The sequence below is a fragment of the Clupea harengus genome, chromosome 22 (assembly GCF_900700415.2).
Source record: "Clupea harengus chromosome 22, Ch_v2.0.2, whole genome shotgun sequence".
Taxonomy (NCBI): Eukaryota; Metazoa; Chordata; class Actinopteri; order Clupeiformes; family Clupeidae; genus Clupea; species Clupea harengus.
The window spans coordinates 8535634-8555246 of record NC_045173.1 but is presented as its reverse complement, the minus strand read 5'-3'; the positions used below and the strand labels follow the sequence as shown (position 1 = coordinate 8555246).

The 19613-nt window shown below is 42.4% G+C and overlaps 1 protein-coding gene across 1 annotated transcript; it reads left to right on the top strand.

Annotated features, from left to right (window-relative positions):
* Positions 1–17323: 17323 nt before the first annotated feature.
* Positions 17324–19613, top strand: cldn11a (claudin 11a). Its single transcript, XM_012837059.3, has 3 exons — positions 17324–17791; positions 18119–18283; positions 18697–19613. The coding sequence occupies exons 1-3, from the start codon at positions 17566–17568 to the stop codon at positions 18948–18950; spliced, it is 645 nt and encodes a 214-aa protein (XP_012692513.1). The 5' UTR covers positions 17324–17565; the 3' UTR covers positions 18951–19613.

Below are 19613 nucleotides of genomic sequence, written 5' to 3'. Positions count from 1 at the left end.
AGAACCATTCAGCTGCCTGAAACTCCTCATTTGAATTCCAGCCCTTTTCCTTTCTTACAAGATGACACAATTTCATTACACAATCCTAATTGCCCACTTAGCTAACCAATCAGAGCACATTGGGCTCATCGGGAGGTGGGGCTTAAAGACACAGAAGCTCCAACAGAGCGTTTCAGACAGAGGGTGACTACAGATGTACAATATGAGAAAAAAATTGTTTTTTGGGACATTGGAGCATGTAAATCATGAACATCGAAAACTAACGTAATAAGTCCTCTTTTAGATTTTCCACTGTAACGGCCAAGTTTACAGCTAGCTATAGTAACGTTTTTTTAAATGATACCATTTTGGACGTCAAATCCGAAGTCTTTTTTGCCCACTGGTGACTGATTGGTTGCCAAAAGACGCAAGAGGACTGCTTGCAAACTGAGCTGGGAGCGGAGCCATACTAGAAGTTCACAGTGCTCCGTAGTGTAGGAGGGGAAGGCAGCGGCATATGAAATTTAAAAGACTCAAACAAGGTTAGCAACGTCTCTTGTCTTCGTCCAGATTCTTTACTCTCTCACTTTGACGCCCCTGCTGATCTGCCGCTCTAGGCAACTGCCTAGTTCGCCTGTATGTACGCGCCGCGCCTGTCTGTCATTCTTAATTTATATTTGCATAATAATTTCAAAATAAATAGCATTTATGATACCCTCTGAAAATGTGTTGTGCTGGTTAAAAGCAGTGTGGGAACACACCAGTCATACACCAGTTACAAGTCTTTTCATTTCATAACCGCACTCACCACAGTTTCACAACCGCACTCACCACACAACCGCACTCACCACACAGCTTCACAACCACACTCACCACACAGCATCACAACCGCACTCACCACACAGCTTCACAACCACACTCACCACACAGCATCACAACCATACTCACCACACAGCATCACAACCACACTCACCACAGCTTCACAACCACACTCACCACAGTTTCACAACCGCACTCACCACAGTTTCACAACCACACTCACCACACAGCATCACAACCATACTCACCACACAGCATAACAATCACGCTCACCACAGTTTCACAACCGCACTCACCACACAACCGCACTCACCACACAGCATCACAACCATACTCACCACACAGCTTCACAACCACACTCACCACACAGCTTCACAACCGCACTCACCACAGTTTCACAACCGCACTCACCACACAGGATCACAACCACACTCACCACACAACTGCACTCACCACACAGCTCGAAACCACACTCACCACACAGCTTCACAACCGCACTCACCACACAACCGCACTCACCACACAACCGCACTCACCACACAACCGCACTCACCACACAGCATCACAACCGCACTTACCACACAGCTTCACAACCGCACTCACCACACAGCTTCACAACCGTACTCACCACACAACCGCACTCACCACACAACCGCACTCACCACACAGCTTCGCAACCGCACTCACCACAGTTTCACAACCACGCTCAATATCAGTCTTGTGCCAGGAGACGCAGATGATTTAGTGAGTATGTCAGTGATCCCTAGAACCACATTCACTCAAGGCTCAACATCAATATTCCAGATATTACCCCGTATGCCATCTGGTTCTGTGTTCCCTTCAGTGACTCAGTATACATTTGAATTTTTTATGAATGAAGCTTCCACTGATCACAATTCACTCCGCCACATCTCGACGACGTACAGGATTTGCATGGCATTTTGAGAGCTCTGGCGCGCCAAGCTTTGCTTGACAAAGTTTCTTTTGCATTTCGGTCCATTTGGCTGTCTTTGGAGCTCGGTTTGCCATTAATAATGACTTGGGTGTCAAAGACTAATTGAGGATTAATGCACACTGGGTGAACATGAGCCATGTGACCCATGAACAAATTAAGTGGGCTCTCCAGCCTTCAGTAGACATTACACATCATCTGCATCACGCTCGGCGCACATGTCTGCACGCCTTCCCTCACAAACAGTCACGGACAATTCAACTCAAATGACACCTCTCTGACACGCTATACATTTCTCGCCTGTGGAATCTCCGCCCGACTCCCGATGCCGAGATGACCTTGATTTATTCATGGGGAGGTCTGCTCGACAATAACATGTATCTTTGTGATGCTTGTGTGGTCTCACCCCCTCCCTAGCTCTGCTGCGTCAAAAACCTGTCAGATCTGTCAGGGAGGGAGCAGAATAGCGCGCTGTAAATACAGAGAATGCAGAGTTATTCAGGGGGAAATTGACACCGTTTCAGGACAGGCTAGGAGGATCAACCCATTTCGCTGATGTGATGTGGCTTTCAACGGTCTTCGTGCATAAGAGGAGCAGTGGTGCCTGTCATACCGGCCCATGCACAACACACCTCAAAGGCACGTGGCCTGATACAAATTTGCGTAACCCCCTCAACAGACCAATAGGGTTGTGTTTTAACTGATTAATCAGTTATCAGAAAGCCAATTAAAAGAGACCTTTATCTCTAAGGGATTACGCCCACCTCCATTAATTTGTATGAGTTTTTCCATGTAGATAATCCATTCCACTCCTCCTTTCACGCTCTCCTCCCCTTTAATTATGAATTGGACATACATGAAGCAGGGGGGCACCTACGTCGTTTGAACTCCACCAGCGTGATTCACAGCGTCATAAAGGTTTGGAATGGAAATCAGAAGGGCTCTTTAGCAGAGGAGCTTGCCACCATCCATAGGGTTTAGAGCCGCAGCGACTCGTGGCTTCCCGAATGCAGACTTAGGGGCCAAGATTAGCACAACACCAGAGATGGCGCCGCAAAACTGGATATCACAGCACTCTGTAATCCCCCCGTAATGCCACAGAGGAGACACACCGAGGGAAGGCTGTTTTTAAATGTCAGTGAGAAGCCTCCGTATTCCTGGCACACCCAAGTTGACTAATTGCTCCATTATCAGTTCAGCCGTTAATGAATGGATTGTGTGGCAGCTTTTGAAGGACACTCTCTGCATGATTGTGAACATGATGAAATTATCTTGCAATAAAAAAACATAGGCAGAAAAATGCATGCAGATGCCAGGCGCCAAAGGTTGCCAAAGGCAAGAAACATTCCAAGCCTTTTTGTATGTGGTTGTTTTAGACTTTGTACAAGTGCCATGTTTAAAGAAAAGACTCAGAATGAATTATGTCAGCATTAGAACGTCTGTCAAGGACAGAGTAAAGAAAAGTTTGCGCCAAAAGAAATTTCATCTAACTCAGAATAGGGCCCAATGAACAGAGAATATTTGAAATATTTTTTTTTTTAATTTGCTGCTCAGGATGTGGGCAGGCATTAGCACATTGGCTGGTCCACAGCAGGAGGCTATCTATATGCAACCTCATTAAATAGGACTGGAAATTGTCATGACCACTTTATTCTATCTCATTGCATGACAGTGATTCTGGGGATAAATGTTAATGAGTTTCATGATGTTAATTAACTCTATGGTTATTTTTGAGGTGAGGGTGTGTATGAGTGCGATTGTTCAAACAGTGAAATTTAGCACAGTTTAAATGCACATTTTGCCAAAGGAAAGCACAATATGAAATAACTACCTTGGCAGGACTGTTACATTTCTGTCTTTCATTGATCCAAATAATTCACATTACTTGTTACAGACAAAGGTTTTCCTTTGTCAAACCCAGAATGGCAATACACTGTGGTAAAGTATGGTATCATGCCTGTGATGGAAAGACAACCGCATTCTCTGAATGAACAATTTCTTAAACTGTAATACATAGATCACATCTTTCACCAGTAGTAGTTAAGATATCTTTCTTAAAACAACTTCATTATAATTCATAAACATCTACTCATGTATCTATGGAGACACAGATATTTTAATAATTCCCAGTACATTTATTAGTAATTTTGCGAAAGACATCCTGGTGCACATAATCATACTGTATAAGCACATCAAAGTGGATTCTCTTGGAGGGGCAGATTGCCCCTATCCTCCTCATAATTGGGTTCAAGAAATGAGAGGGATTTTCAGAAAAAATGCTGGTTAGTGTTCTGTACACATCGGTTGTGCGGATTCTGAGATTGGCTTCCATTTCGTCTGGAGAAGCAGAATAAATTCTGGCTCAGTGTGTAAAACGCTTCGAATTATCACCAGCCAGCCCATTCAGGTAAACATTCTTCAATATCTCCAGTCTGAAAAAGGGATTATCAACTGTAAAATGTTCACCTATGATTGCATTCCAACTTGCTAATGTGATTAATCACCAGCATAAATGGAGAGGTACTGTGGTTGATTTTTCAGTTCAAGAATGAGCCACATTATTACATCTTTTGCCACGTCGTTTGTTGGTGCTTGTTGCAGATTTACAATAACTACATTAAATGCTGGCCTTAAAATCACTTTACTTCTAGTCATGTAATCTGACAAGCAGTAGCTCTGAGCAATAGTATCTACCAGTAAATCTGGCAGTAAAATGGATGCTGAAGAGTAGCCGTGAGCATGTCCAATTGAAGAGCAAATAACAGCCTTCATATATAAATAAGAGGAATGAACCAGACACCCAGGTGTGCACATATCCCATGTGAATCCCCTGACTCAGAGCCGGGTGCATTCACTGAGATGGCTCGTCTTGCTGAGTTGGAGTAATTTCCAGAGGAATCAGGTCCAGTTGACGGCGTCACGCTCCTGTCCCCTCTCCCCCAGCTACACGTATGGCGCTAATGAAGTAGCCACCATTCATCTAGCGTGGCCTGCTGATTGCCCATTCCCTCTTCTTACCGCCACGCCGTGAGTGATGGCCCGGTCGATTCCCTTACAGGTGCCATCATGCAAGGACGGTGGCAGGGTGAAAATCTTGTTTTACTTTGTGTTCCCTACAAACCGTAAATTACAAAAAGAAATCTCGCATTTTTCTCACTCCCAGATCCTCAACAGCTTAAGACGTTTCCCACATCACTTAATGTGTCAGTAATATAAATCTTGCTGTAATTCTTCTGCATCCTGTGGTGTCAATGACTTACTGAAGGGCAATAGAAAGGCCTTGATTGAGATTGTTTAGCAGCCCATGAGATAAAACCTGGGTCTGTGCTGACAGAGTCATGCCCTAAAGTAAAGTGTGTGCATATCCCGCCATTTTCCATCACTATCATATATTTGTTTAGAACATGGCTATTATTTTTAAAAAGATTAATAGATGAAATGACCTCAGACATATGTACTGGCGAATGTTAATCATGTTAGCTTTGGGCGTACAGTTGAAATGTTCCACAAAGCTTGAGCATAGTATAGACTCAAAAGACAAACAAGAGTTTGGGCAACTTCAGCAAATTCTGTTCCTTCTCTTGCTTGGCTCTGTTCAGAGTACTGGAGACATCTTTGAGGTTCCTGGCCCTCAGAAGCAGAGTTAATTGAGGTCAGGGAGGGGGGTCGCACTGGCAGAGATGCGAGGGGCACTTTGAATTTTTCCTTCAAAGATACGCTTCTCCGTTCTTATCGTTCACTGTTGCACTCTCTTCATCTTAATAAGCCAGATACTTAGTCCCTCTGAAACTCCATTTCCAACGGTCAGATATCTAAGGCACACCACATACCTGTTTACCTCATATTACAGCGAGCATAAAAAGACAAGTCAATACCCCCTAAACTATGATTGACTGGAATAAACTCGGGGAAGCCATTAGATATAGTAGATGAAATATGATTAGCCCTTGGTGATTGACCTGTGGTCTCTCTCCTCTGAGGGTGATTTGTAATCTGACCTTTCTGGCTCCTGAGGTAAGGGATGGTAGGTGGATGCGCTCATGCACGGCCATAGCATGAGTGATGAGGAGCAGTCATGCTTGTCCGTCGGCTCACCTGACCTTTTGGCTGCTCGTCACCTGCCACAGGTTCAGTCTGCTCAGATCACTGGGCACTTTTGTCTGCTGAGGTTATTCATATGCACACTGACGCATAAAGCCAGCCCACACCTCCATTACAGGGAAGATTTTCTCTTGTTCAGCTATTAATCATGTATTTTGTAGGTGGAGAAAGGCTGTTTTATATTCGACTGATAGATCAAATGTGACTAAAGTTACAATAGGCATGACCTGCTAATCAAGCTGTAGCTAACTATAAGTGTAATAACAAACCTGTGCACTCCTCCCTTCCCTTCCCCTCCCTCTCTATTCAGTCCATCAACTGAAATCCTGGAGGCTCATTTCCTGAGGCTGTAGCTGGCTGAGAAACTTAAAAAGGGAAAATTGTCCACGTTGTACAATAAGCCTGACAAACAGATGCTATTAGGAACAAAAGTGCCCATTAAGCTGTGTATCTGTGCACATTTAACAAAGCACTGCATCCTTGCACATTTAACATAGCACAAAAACCTTGCATTTAGTAGGTTTAAATTGGATTAAAAATGTAACATCGTCATTATGTCTAATTCTGTTTCTCTTAATCCGATTGGTCAACAGAAGACATTACTCATGACACATAATCAACAATGACACAACAATCTTGTCCCCTGTCCCCGGCCCAAACAAGACACATGGCAGGCCTGCCCACAGTAAATGGTCTTTCCCCACTAAAAGGCTGAGAGTTGTGAGTTTATGAGTTTTTGGGAGCCATACCATCATCAGTCAGACGCCCTGCTGTGGGCGCTGATTCATTTTTAGAGGATCATAAAAACAAGCTATTCAAAACTGTCTAGACATTTATCTCTTCATGCATTAATTTAATCACCAGTTGCAGCCAGATCTTAAGGGTTTCTAATCAAGGATTATGAGAGGATGTTGTCTCTTGAGAGGGGGAGTTTTGTCTCAAGAGAGGCACGCAGAGGAGGTTCTTGACCTCACAAGCCAACAGCATTTTACTCACTTCTTCCTTATTTTCCAGACTGAGAAAATGGCTGCTCCAGATATGAACTGTAAAACTTGGGAGAGATTATAACTGTGCAAACTGTGAGAGGTCACAACAGCCTCTGAGTTATTTGATATCACAGACAAGAAGTTTATATACTTAGAAGATAAACAATCCAACAGCAACAAGTAAGTGCCTAATAAACGTGATGCAGAGTTGAGAAATGTAAATGTCCTGTGAGTACAACGGCTCATTTTACATGGGAAACAGTGAATAAAACTGCATTACTCGCACACTTCTGTGACATTTTTTTTGTTTAAAAAAAAGTATATCAGCCTAATCCATTTAAATGAGAAAGTCTACTAATGCAACATTGATACAGTCACTCACTTTTTCCATTAACGATGATCAAGATCTACGTGCTCTGCTGAACTGTTAACCGGCTCTCTGTGTCAGTCCATCTTGATTTTCCACTAATGTTTGGAACGTACTAATTTTTCCCTCATTCATGAAAGGTCTCATCTAATTAACTTTGTCAACATCGTTCTTGTCTCATCAGCCTACTAAATTGTGAGAAATGATAAAAAAGTGAACGTTTGGCTCCACAGAACACCAGAGAACACCAGAGAAACCACCAACCAACGGCACACATTAGGCTGTACTGACTGATCCCTCGCCCTCCGGAAATTGGAAGAGCTTGAACTGAGCACTGTACCAGGGCCTTACCTAAATTAGTAGTCATTTGGAAAGATGAGGGCGATGAAATAGCCAAACCTGAGTTCACTGCTCGGTTAATAATGTTTTGATGAGGCAAAAAAAAAAAAATACATTATTAATAATAATGTTGTATGGTTTGCAAAGCTGAAATCAGTGCTGGAATCAGAGCTTTTTGCAGTTTTTGGAGTTTTTGCAATGTGGCCCATTATGTGCTACACAACCAAAGCACTCATAGTCAGTGTACTCACCTACAGTTCATAACCTCAAATGCAGTCAAACAGTCCGGGACCTTTGGAACATTTCAGGAACTTAAGGAATTATGCAGCATCATCATCATATGGCACCATCATAAAGTTGAAGCACTATGGGAGACGCTATAGTGTTTTAGCATATAATGTAGGCTACTGCTCAGTCCTGAGACTTTAAACTTGCTGGAGGATCTTTGAGTACTGATTTGTCATATTTTTCCATCTGTATTTTCTCCACTCTGTCCAGAACAACTCACAAGGACTTATCGTCTGACATGATTCTGACGTTTACTAATTAAGAATGAATTTCACAGCCCCTGGTCTCGGGCCTACTGTCAAATGATAATTCGAATAGCAGGGAATAGTTCAACTTATTCAAAGAAATAAAACTTCTTCCAGTGCCACTGTATTCCTCATATGAGTCACTTGTGGTTCAATTAAAGTACTCCATCCACGGGCCCCGAGGTCTAGAGCCATTCAGTACAGAGCTCGAGAGCTGCTGGATGGCTGGCAATTACCTACCAATGAGAAGCCATACTGTTATATGCCTGAAATGGAAAATAGGCAGAAATTGCAGCCACGATGGTGTCAATAGCGACATACAGAAATACAAATTAAGGTTTGGTATGCCGTATCCAGAGTGATGTGTAAAAAGCATGAAAATGTACTATTAATGAAAGATATTGACTTGGACAAAGAGACCCCCAGGTGCCATAACCAATATATTTTGAAATATTTTGCTGCAACGTTTATGTAGCAGGGAAAATTAGGTTTGCAGCAAATGATGACATGGCCAGTAAAATGATATTTGCTAAAGTTCCTCCCTCACATGCTGTCCATTTGAGCAGCTCATTTGCAGGAAGCCTGCTGATCCGGCATTGTTTCTCATTAACTCAGTGCTGCTGTTGTCCGCGTGCGTTCATGCCAGGATATGTCTCATCGAATACGTGATCTTTCCCTTTGATGTTTAGAAAGATGGGGCTGAAGAAATGCCCGAGGCTCGAGATAAAACAAGACATTTTAGAATAGCATGTAGATCATTTATTCATTATTTATTGTGTATTATTATTTTAGTGATGTATTAGCTCATTTGTTTATATTCTATCCAATACATATGCTAATCAGATTAAGTATGCTAATCAGAGTAAGTACATTTTAAAGTAAAGCGTCTGCTGTCTCATGTTCTCATAGCACAATACAGGCTCTGATACATTTAACCTTTTACCTATACAGCATGGTACTTGCAATTTCCTGTTATATAATCTGCAACTCTAAAAATGTTTTAATTTGGAGTCTGTCTCGACTGGTTCATAAGGCCAGGGGTTAGGTGCTAACATCAGGCTTCATGACAAGATCAGTGTAATTATGTGTAAGCAACACCAGGATTTTTTATTTTCCGCTATAGGCATATTCAACACTGCTTGCTTATGTAGACTGCATGCAGACAACTTTTAATCCGCATTTTTAGGCCCACTGAACTAGCTCCAGGTGTAATTGCCAAACCCCTTTTAACTTATGAGTTGGAGGGGCCAGAGCACACAAATTGTATGCTTCCCTTGTAAGAGTGGCCACAAATGACACAGATAGCCGACCAAACAGAGCGGACTGAAGGGGGCTGACCTTGACAAGGTCAGAGATAGGTACCCCTAAGTCGAGGAAACTCTTTTGACTTATTTTTAATCCTAACCTGGTCAAATCTACATAGAACCTCAAACGTGGCACCATTCCTCATCAGCAGAGGTCTGGAGGGAGCCGCTCTGCAGAGCCACCTCAGGGGACAGCTGTCTGTGAGCGCAAAGATAAACTCAAAGATCTCCAGAGAGGTGACCTCCTGCTGCACCTATCTACATCCCCACTCCTCCGTGTCCACCCCACCCCCCAGAACAGTCCTTGAAATTTCACCATTGAAACATTCCCATTTACTGCTGTCCCTCACACATATGCCCACCTCTTCCATTATACCCTGAAATACCATTCCAGCCTGCACCATCACTAAATCATCTCAACTGCCCACTCATCCAAAATAGTGAGGATGACTTTGCCTGACAGTGGCTGCAGAGAGGGGTTCTCGCAGAAGCAAGCTGTTGCCAGGTCTGACATTAAGGCTAATTTTAACTGATGACTCGGAATTAGACACATTATCTTACTGTGGTATAGAGCAACAAATCATTTAACCCCTCTGACCTTGTAGACTAAAGTCATTCGTCCGTTTGAAAAATAGCACTGACAGCCGGCTAATGTCTCCCAGACTTGGACTGTACCTTGACATCTCTTCTTTAATGGAGGCCAAGGGAGCTGATGGAAAGATACCTAATCAAAGTGCTCTGTAAATATTCTATTCAATACATTCTCTTTGCTGCATACCGCTATGCGAGCGCAGCGCCTGTGTGATCAATAACTTTGCCTTTGAGAGTAAAAGAGTTTCAATTTGCACTGTCAATATTACAGGGTTCAAAATCAGAACAAATCTGCTGGTTTGGTGAATTTAATGCTGTAGCTAAATAGATTATGAAGGTAATATTTTATAGTAAGGTTTCCAATGCATTCATTAAAAAGAATTCACCAATACTTGTGATCGAAAAGGCTGAATGGTTTTGCTGAATGTTGACTGTTTCTTTTAAGGTTCTTTTATGTTTAGTAATTCATAACAATGTTAATGTGGGACCTCTGCTCTATTGATCAATGCAGTAATTAACAGATATTTAATAATGTGGTTAATGCTCTGCTGATATTTGTTAGGGGAATCTTAATGTAGGCATATTGGCGTTTTGAAATACAGTATGGATAGTATATATCCAAGGGTGCATAGCGTTAGAATTACTGTGACTATTTCTACTTGAGTGGCCATATTCAGTACCTGCACTGTTCCTTGCTGCATATATGAATACATATTTGTCCTCCCTTGTCTTCAGGTGTCCACTGTTTACACTATTTATCAAAACAAATCCTGTCAAATGAATGACAGCTATCTTACTTTTTGACACCCTCACCCTCCCTGAAGACGCACGGTTAAATCAAAGACGCAAGCTGTCTTTAACAAGGTGCAGTCCCAGTAGTGCTTCCCTGGGGATCATGACTAGAAGGCGCACAGACCAAAGTCATAAAGACTGATGATCTGAAGGGAAGATGACAGTCTAACGCTGAGAGAATTTGCATCTATTTATTGCCTCGGCAGTATGGCTGTGTTTGTGGAAGCTCTATTTTGTGCATGGATCATTGTTTGAATAAGCAATTGTAAGCAACAATGAAGGTTCCATCCTAACTGCTTTTTGAAATTCAAAATAGTGAACTACACAGTATGAGTTCAGTTGTGTTTTGTTAGTTGATAGGGAAAATAGGGTAGATACAAACAAATGTGTCTTGTTTTTATGTGATGCCTAATACATTATACTAGTGTTTGTGAGCCATTAACTTTGATGTACATATTGGTATTTAACTTGGCACAACCCCCAAGGACGTTTGAGACAGGTTCACGAAATTTGTCATACTTTTGAGCAATGATGACTGAGAATAAAGAAGCACGTCTAGTGAAAGTGTAGGTGTTTAATGTACTGTTTTTAACTATCTTGATTAGCTGTGCTCTGAATATCAAAAGGTCTCGGCTGGAAAAATGGAAGGTTTCACTCATAGTCCCAAACCCAATTCATTGCCATGCAAAAGGAGTACCTATCGATTACCAACAGTTGTGGAACATTTCTAAGCATACACTGCCCTAAGCATATTCTCTCCTTGAATACCAAACTTGACATTTTTATTTTCTAGTGGCATAGCAAGACATCTTAACCACCAGATACAGCAAATGTTTATCTGTCCCGACTCAGGATTTGAACGTCAGCAGGGCTTGAAAGTAGGCTGGCACCAACACAGAGAAACATATTCCACAAGCCCAGGATAATGATTTGATAAGGCAAACAAGAAAGTCAACATTTATTGAAGGATGAATGCATTTCAACCCTGTCCCTCACACATTTCAGATCTTGTGGTGAGTCCTTCGTTGTGCATTGGTTGTGGACACCTCATAAGTAGAGGGCAGTATTTTAAGAGTAGAGGGGATGCGTTGGTTCTGGGCACCTCATAAGTAGAGGGCAGTATTTTAAGAGTAAAGGGGATGCTGAGTCAGGAGACTGCATCAGGCCAAGGCTGTCCCAGTAATATCAGACATCTGATCTATCATTCTGAACCCCTAGATGTAAATCCATGTAGTTGAATAACCCTTTTAATGGACTTGGCACGCTCCTACCTTTAACGAATGGCTCTTCTTTTTTCCAAAGGAGATTCTACACAGTGCTGAGAGCACTTTTTTCAGCGTGAGGCTTTGGCATTTATTGATTGCAAAGCTGTGTCTATCAGTGTAGATCACTGGAAATGCAATGAGCCTGAAATGCCTCTGCGCCTTTGGTTATGTCATTAGTAATTTGCATGCATAAAGTGCAATGATCACACTCTGTTATTGACTTCCTCTGCTGTTTCGTCGCTCTCACCTTCTTTGAGTCTTCATAGCTGCAGAGAAAAGGAACCGGGAATTCCCTGGTGATTGCTGTGGGAGGCTTAGCACACTAAGGACCAGGGATGTATGTTTGTTTATAATTAGCTTGTATGCTGTAAGCCACTCTCCAGGCTTGAGTATATCTTTTTGGAGAGGTACTGTACTGTATCACCTCAAAAGATTAAAATGCACCCTAAATGACTGACAAGTCTTACAAAATATGGCTGTCACTGTCAGACACAGTGATAAATGTCCCAGAGAAACGCGGTCAGCTGTGAAAGGCTGGGAATCCATGTCTGTATTACAGACAGTTACAGAATGTAATGTCTCATTTGATATATCTTGTTCATTTGTTGGACTTTTAAAAGCATTCATTATCAGGTGCTGCAGAACACATGCATATTGATATAGTGTCTAGGCTATTAAAACCAACAACAAACGTCTTCATAAATAATGTATTGTGGCAGAGGAAGCAGTGAGGCTATGTAATTTGTCTCTAATCTCAATGTGTGAAATGGAAAACAAAGCTGCTGTTACGCCCGCCACCCTCCCAATCTCGCCTTCCCGTTGCCTCACAAACTAACCCCACAGGACTTTCTTTTGTTGAGACCTTCATTTTTCCTTTCTTTTACTGCGGGCTGTACGGCATTAAGTTTATTAGGAAAAAACCTGAAGTATTGTTGCTCATGTGAAAAGGTTCGGCCTTCGTGACTGTTGTTGGCAGATGTACAACAGCACACGTACAAGGATGCAAATTGCTTGATAACAACAACAACCAGAACAGAAGCATTTGTCATTCCTCACAAAATACCAAACGCACCAGGACTACACAGGCTGTTATGAGACATGGTGAGACAGGCTACAGCAAAGATAATTTTCCTTCGCATCATGGATGACTTGACATTTGACAACCAGAAAATGGTTTTAACGTGTCTAGAGCCGAAGTGGGGAAAAGTGGGCTCCAACATACTGCCTGCCTGTTTAGCCTTTTTTGACACAATGTTCAGGGAAGACAGGCATGACACAACACCACTGTTTAAGAAAATGGCTTCATAGGGTTAATGTGTGTGCTATCATAGTTTGTTTGGCCAGGCTCTAGCTACATACATTGAAACCAAATATATGTCCACCAAACACTTACAAATGCACCTGAATCATGCAAAGTACACATCTGCAGAGGTCTGTGCATGAGAAATATTGTGAATAATGCAATATTTTGTAAACAAACTATAAAACAGAGACGAGACTTAGGCAAACAGTTGGAAGCTGGGACATGGTTTATCAAGGAATATGATTAAAAATAATGTAAATGTAAATCTTATGCTAAGAGAGTATAGAGTATTCCTGCCCGCCTGTTTCCATCACTTCATGTCTACAAATTCTGGATTATATCCTCGTTTTTTCCTGAACAGAACACGTTGGAGCATAATATATGTCAAGAGGCACAACTGCACTAAATCCCATGTTCATGCTTAAAACCTAGAGAGAGATGAGAGAAAGATGGAGAGAGAGAGAGAGGAGAGAGAGAGGGGGAGTGAAGAGAGAGAGAGAGAGAGAAGAGAGAGAGGGACGAGGAGAGAGAGAGAGGGGGGGTGAAAAGAGAAAGAGAGAGAAGAGAGAGAGAGGGGGCGAAGGGGAAGGGTGAAGGGGAAGGGGGGGTGACAGAGCAAAGACAGTAAGCAACAGAAACACACATAAACACATGAATAGCATGACAGAGTGACAGATAGAGAGAGAGAGAGAGAGAGAGAGAGAGAGGGAGAGAGAGGGAGGGAGAAAAAGAGAGCAGAAGGAGGAAAGGAAAGGTGTTCACTCAGAGATGAATTTGCTCAGTTTTACCTGTGGGGGTTGGTTCCTTGTGCATCCCTGTGCTTCAACTATTTATCACTGTGCGTTCTGCTAATTACAGCACAGACGCTGCTCACTGCTGGAGGAGGGTGCAGGACACTTGTCGGGAGCACACATCACCTGTGTGAACATCAGTTACATCTCACCTCCCACTGCCCTCCGCCCATGTTGAGCATGGCCAGCAAGAGGACTGTCACACAGGGAGGGGGGAGGGGGAAACTAACCCTGACATCCAATGGGCACCATGAGAGCGAGAGCATGACAACATGAGAGTTCAGTGAGGTTTGAAAGCTGAACATGTAATACCAAATTATGCTACCATGTTGATCCAACAAGGAACACAAACATCATTGTATGCTTTACACACAAAAATGAAATGTATGCCTTCACTGTGCTCCAACTTCGCTTTGGACAGTAGCTCCTGACTGGTGATTTAATGAAATTCGAATGCCTTGCGTTTCACTTTAATCTAATTGAGATTCAATAAAAACAACTCATTGTGTCATCTAACGCTAAATAGCAGCACACAAGAGGCCACTGTGTCGCTAGCTGGGTCTCTGTCTCTGTCTCTGCCTTTCATCCATGTGACGTGGGATCTGTGGCCAGAGAGAATCAAAGGCAGGAGCTGGTGTGGACCTGCTTTTAATTACCTTTGAGAGGGGGCCCCACGCTGAGCGAGGCAAACCCTGGTCTGACCTCGGCTGACTGCAGCCACCATTTTATATATAGGAAGCGGGTTGTTTGGATTGAAGGGCTTGACTTCGGAGAGCACTGGAGGGAGAGGTGCAGAAGACAGCTCTGTGACCTTGAGAAGAGTGAGATTCATGCCAGCCAGTGCCAGCACAGCTTGAGGAGGAACAGGAGCGTCAGACTGCCTCTATGAAGGATGAAGAGGAGAAGAGGGGGGCTGAGAGAGAGAGAGATTGAAGAGGGAGAGAGAGAGAGAGAGATGGAAGAGGGAGAAAGAAGGGAAACACAGAACAGAGAAATGAAAGAATATGCAGTAGGCTGTCATATAATTTTATATTCTTGACAACTGCCTAAAAGCAGTGACGAAGAATATTCATCGGTATGGTAATTTCCCAGATCTGTTGCTTTGCATTTGCATTTAGTAGGCACGATTATCCTACGTCAGCTCATGGTGTAGTTAATATATACCTATATAGGTGCTTTTGGGGAATTAGATCCATGACCTTGGGGTTGCTGGATATACTGGATGGACTACAGGACCTTCCAACAGCTTCCTACAACTCTGGAATACCAACAATAAAAAAAGGTATTTGTGACTGTAATAAAGTTGCCCTTCAAGACTCCCAGAGGAACAAAACCAATAAAGTCTGTCAGATTTTGACCCAAGAGAGGACACTGAATCCATTTATGTCCATTTCTTTTACACGTCCACAGTCTTCTCTAGAAGACATCCAGCACAGTATCTGTGAAAAACAACTTAAACATAAAAGGCAACAGTCATCCCCACTATATCTCCCTGATTCCTTGAACCCAACAAAGGATAGCTCCAGAGGCAAGGTTTCAAAGAGGAAAGAAAAAAAATGCAATACATTCTGATTGTCTCTTGCTGTCAGGTCAATGTCAAGAGGCATTTCATTAGCTTAATTTTCACATTTCAGTGCTGACATGCTACTCCATAAAATGACAGATTGTTCCAGGGCTTTGAGAAGATCCCTTTCCCCCCACTTCAAGAAATGCTTGACAGGGTGATGGAGATGGACAATGGTACTTTTGAAACCTTAATATTTTTGATAGCAAAGGCAGGATAAAGTAAACATGTCAAACAAATCAAGCATGTTTTCCTTGCAATGACATGTGCTTTTAGTTGAGCCTGTCGGTAATGCATCACATCTGACTATTTGTTTAAGTGAACTGAAATATAGTGAGCATACCCCACCCCCTACTGGAAAGAGAGGAAACTGCCTTTTCACTGAGGGTTGATGGACATCGCAGGTTTGCCACAGTAATGAGTCCTGACTGTCCATCTGATGTAAATAAACAAAACTTTGGTTTACATGCATCACATGTATCACCACCAGCAATAATTTAGAATATTCTTGAGGCCCAGTAAACATACTTTCCTTACTTTTTATGAAATGTCTGAAAACTACAAGGGTTAATAGCCTTTATTTACAACAACTATGTCAGAGACTTATATTAGGGTTTGCATTGTACAGAGGTTTCGTCTGTGGATCAAGCTGCATTGGCAAGGTTTTTTTAGATTTAGATATAAATGGAAAAACTGTAAAGACTGTTAACAGCACAATCTTTAAGTTTGGTAGGGTGCAAATGATGGTTGTTCAACTAAGAGCTCCAAGAACTGATGCCGACACTGATACAGACAAAAATCACAACCTTCTTATTCTATTGAAGGCAGACAATTGTGACAGAACTAGTTCAGTTGGGCAGTGACAAAACAGGGAAACTGGACATAGTCAGCTCTTGGGTGATTTCACATCTTCTCAGATCCTTTATGAAACGAGGAAGAAAACCAGTGAATGAAAGATATCCAAATGAAAGGATCGCAGGTAAAGTTTGTGAATTCCTCATTCGAGTGACAAAAAATCCCTGATAAGGGTATACGATACCTTGATGTTAAATACTTAAACTAAGAAGCCACACCTGCGTAGGCTACTGTGATACATATGCATCAACTAGCCCATAAGCTGAAATGCCACAGTGATGTATAGTCTACAGGGCCTGTAGGTGGCAGTCACGCTTTTATATAACAGCAGTTGTTACTATCAAGACCATTCCTTTTCACTCTTGCAACAACGATATGGACAAGCCTCTTGCGGTTGCTATAGCCTACTATTATAATGGTCTTGTGATTTATATTGTAGGACAGGGTTAAGTAAGTTATGCAAAAGTTGCAAAATTGTGCATATTGGTTTACACAGAATTATGAAACATAAACTGGGGTCTGTTTCCCGATAGCGACGTTGAATCACTATCGTAGTTAAATGATAGAAGAGACTGTCGTTTAGATTAGAACACTCTCTCCCCACGATTACCACAGTGGTCGCTAAACAACGTTTTCGGGAAACGCAGATGTTTAGAAGGGTGACGCTCTCTCTGACTGGGAACTTTGGGGCTGGGAGTTTTCTGTGTTTTCGTTCATCTGATTGGTTGAAAGTTCCCAGTCAGATTTTTTCCCCCAAAAGTTATGTATATAAAACCAGTGACAATGAGTAATATCACCGTTTTTTACAAACTTGGTTCTCCACCAAATGGAATTACATTGTCTGACTATTTTCCGCAATGCTCTTACTTCTGACCAATACACGGTTTTAGATTAATCGTGTGGCAGTGACGTTACTGGTAGGCTAACTGATAAATTGACGAGTGCCTTGATTTAATATTTCATTCTCACACCATCTTTTTGGCTCCAGAGGATAACCGAGAGTTTTATTTGAAACATTTACACCATGGCAAACACTTGTTTACAGTTAAGCGGTTTTTTGGTCAGCTGCATCGGATGGATTGGAATCATCATTGCTACAGCCACCAACGACTGGGTGGTGACCTGTAAATATGGAATGAATACCTGCAAAAAGATGGATGAGCTGGGGGCTAAAGGTTTATGGGCGGACTGTGTGATCTCTACTGCGCTGTATCACTGCGTCTCCCTCACACAGATTTTGGATTTACCAGGTAAGTCAGTCAGTACTAAAACATAAATGTGTAGCCTACTGTTAGAAAAAGAAAATAGGATAAGCATTTATAAATGAAAATATCACTGAATATGACTGGTATCACTCATTGGACTGGAATATAGTGCAGCCTTAGTCCCTGCAGCCTACCTGCAGTCCCTGCAGCCTATTGAGTCTGGTCCATTCCAGCATTTATTAGTATATTAGTAAATTGTAATTATGGATCGCAGTAATTACAATGGTTGTGCGCGCATGTGTTTTTATTATAGTCCTTGCATACAAGTCAATTAATAGCTGCATTAACCCAGCTTGTGTTTTACCTCCGAAGCTTACATTCAGACGTCTCGTGCCCTGATGATCACCGCATCGATCCTCGGTTTGCCTGCCATTGGGGTCGTGCTGTGCTCCATGCCGTGCATCAACTTGGGAAATGAACCGGAGAGCGCTAAAAACAAACGGTCTATGCTCGGCGGGATACTCATCCTGATAGTAGGTGAGGAAGCACTGGACCGGTTATTTAAACTACTTTGTTTGTACACACATCATTTCATAATTTAGGCACTTTAGAGATGCTATGACCTCAAATGGGACATTGAACATGTTATTGGGTGGGGTAAGAGGCTACTACTCTAAATACTGGGAAAAAAAAGCGCAATGGCCCACGCCTGTTTTTATTTCTTTCCCCCGGGAATTTACCATGTCAAAGTTCCCTCCGACCTGCCCATTGCTCACCAATACTCAAAATAGACAAATTTGCCATGAGCAGTGCACCAGGGGAACACCTTTTCGGGAATACTTTAGGCTGTTTAAAGCATGCTGTTTAATAAGCGCCTGTGAATAATGAACCATTCCTATCTTCTAAGTAATAAAAAAGTGTGGTTTACAACTACTTGTGTGTCTTCACAGCTACGTGTGGGATTGTTTCCACGGTGTGGTTCCCTATCGGTGTCCATAGCGAGCAAGGTCTCATGTCCTTCGGCTTCTCGCTCTACGCCGGCTGGGTGGGCGCCGCGTTCTGTTTGCTGGGGGGCTGCCTGATCACATGCTGCAGCTCCGAAAGCTCTGCTCCCTACGCTGACAACAACCGTTTCTACTACTCCAAACAGGGACCCAACTCCGTTCCGCCGTCCACCAACCATGCCAAAAGTGCACACGTTTGAATTGGTCTTGCAACACACCACTGGAGACTTGGAAGCTCGTGGGCGCCTTACTTCTCCTTATCTCTCGCTATAAAATGCCCGGTTACCACGGTTCACGCTTCATGGGGCAACTGGACGCTCATTTGGTGACAAGGAGTGATTTGGCCTTGAATAGACTAGCGCTCTTGTCAGGTGCTTCAGTGGCAGGGCGAGGCAGAGACTCACCCAGATGTTACATAACAAACCCCAGCCCCCTGCCAGCACAAGCGCAGACCTGCTGACCACAGTGAACAACACGGACACGATTTTAAAGATGTTTTTTATTTGTTGTTATTTCTTTTTGTCACTGACTCTGCGAATTGCCAAACTGTTCTTTTACCTCCTTTTCTATGGAAGTAGTTATATAATTATAGTCTGAATTTTCAATAAATGAAAAGACAAATGAAAACTAACACAAATCATTTGAAATGTTAGGTCCATCAAAGGGGAACAGCATACTTACTTGTCCTCTGAATCAAGATGGCGAATAGACATATGTTACCAGTTCTGCTTTAACAATTTTCTGTTATGTCTAGAAACGTGTAGGACATCTACACCAAAGTAGTTTGTGATTTTCTCTATTTATTGCAATATTTGTATCGATTTGTATTTTTTTATTTTAATAAACAATGTAATTCACACTCA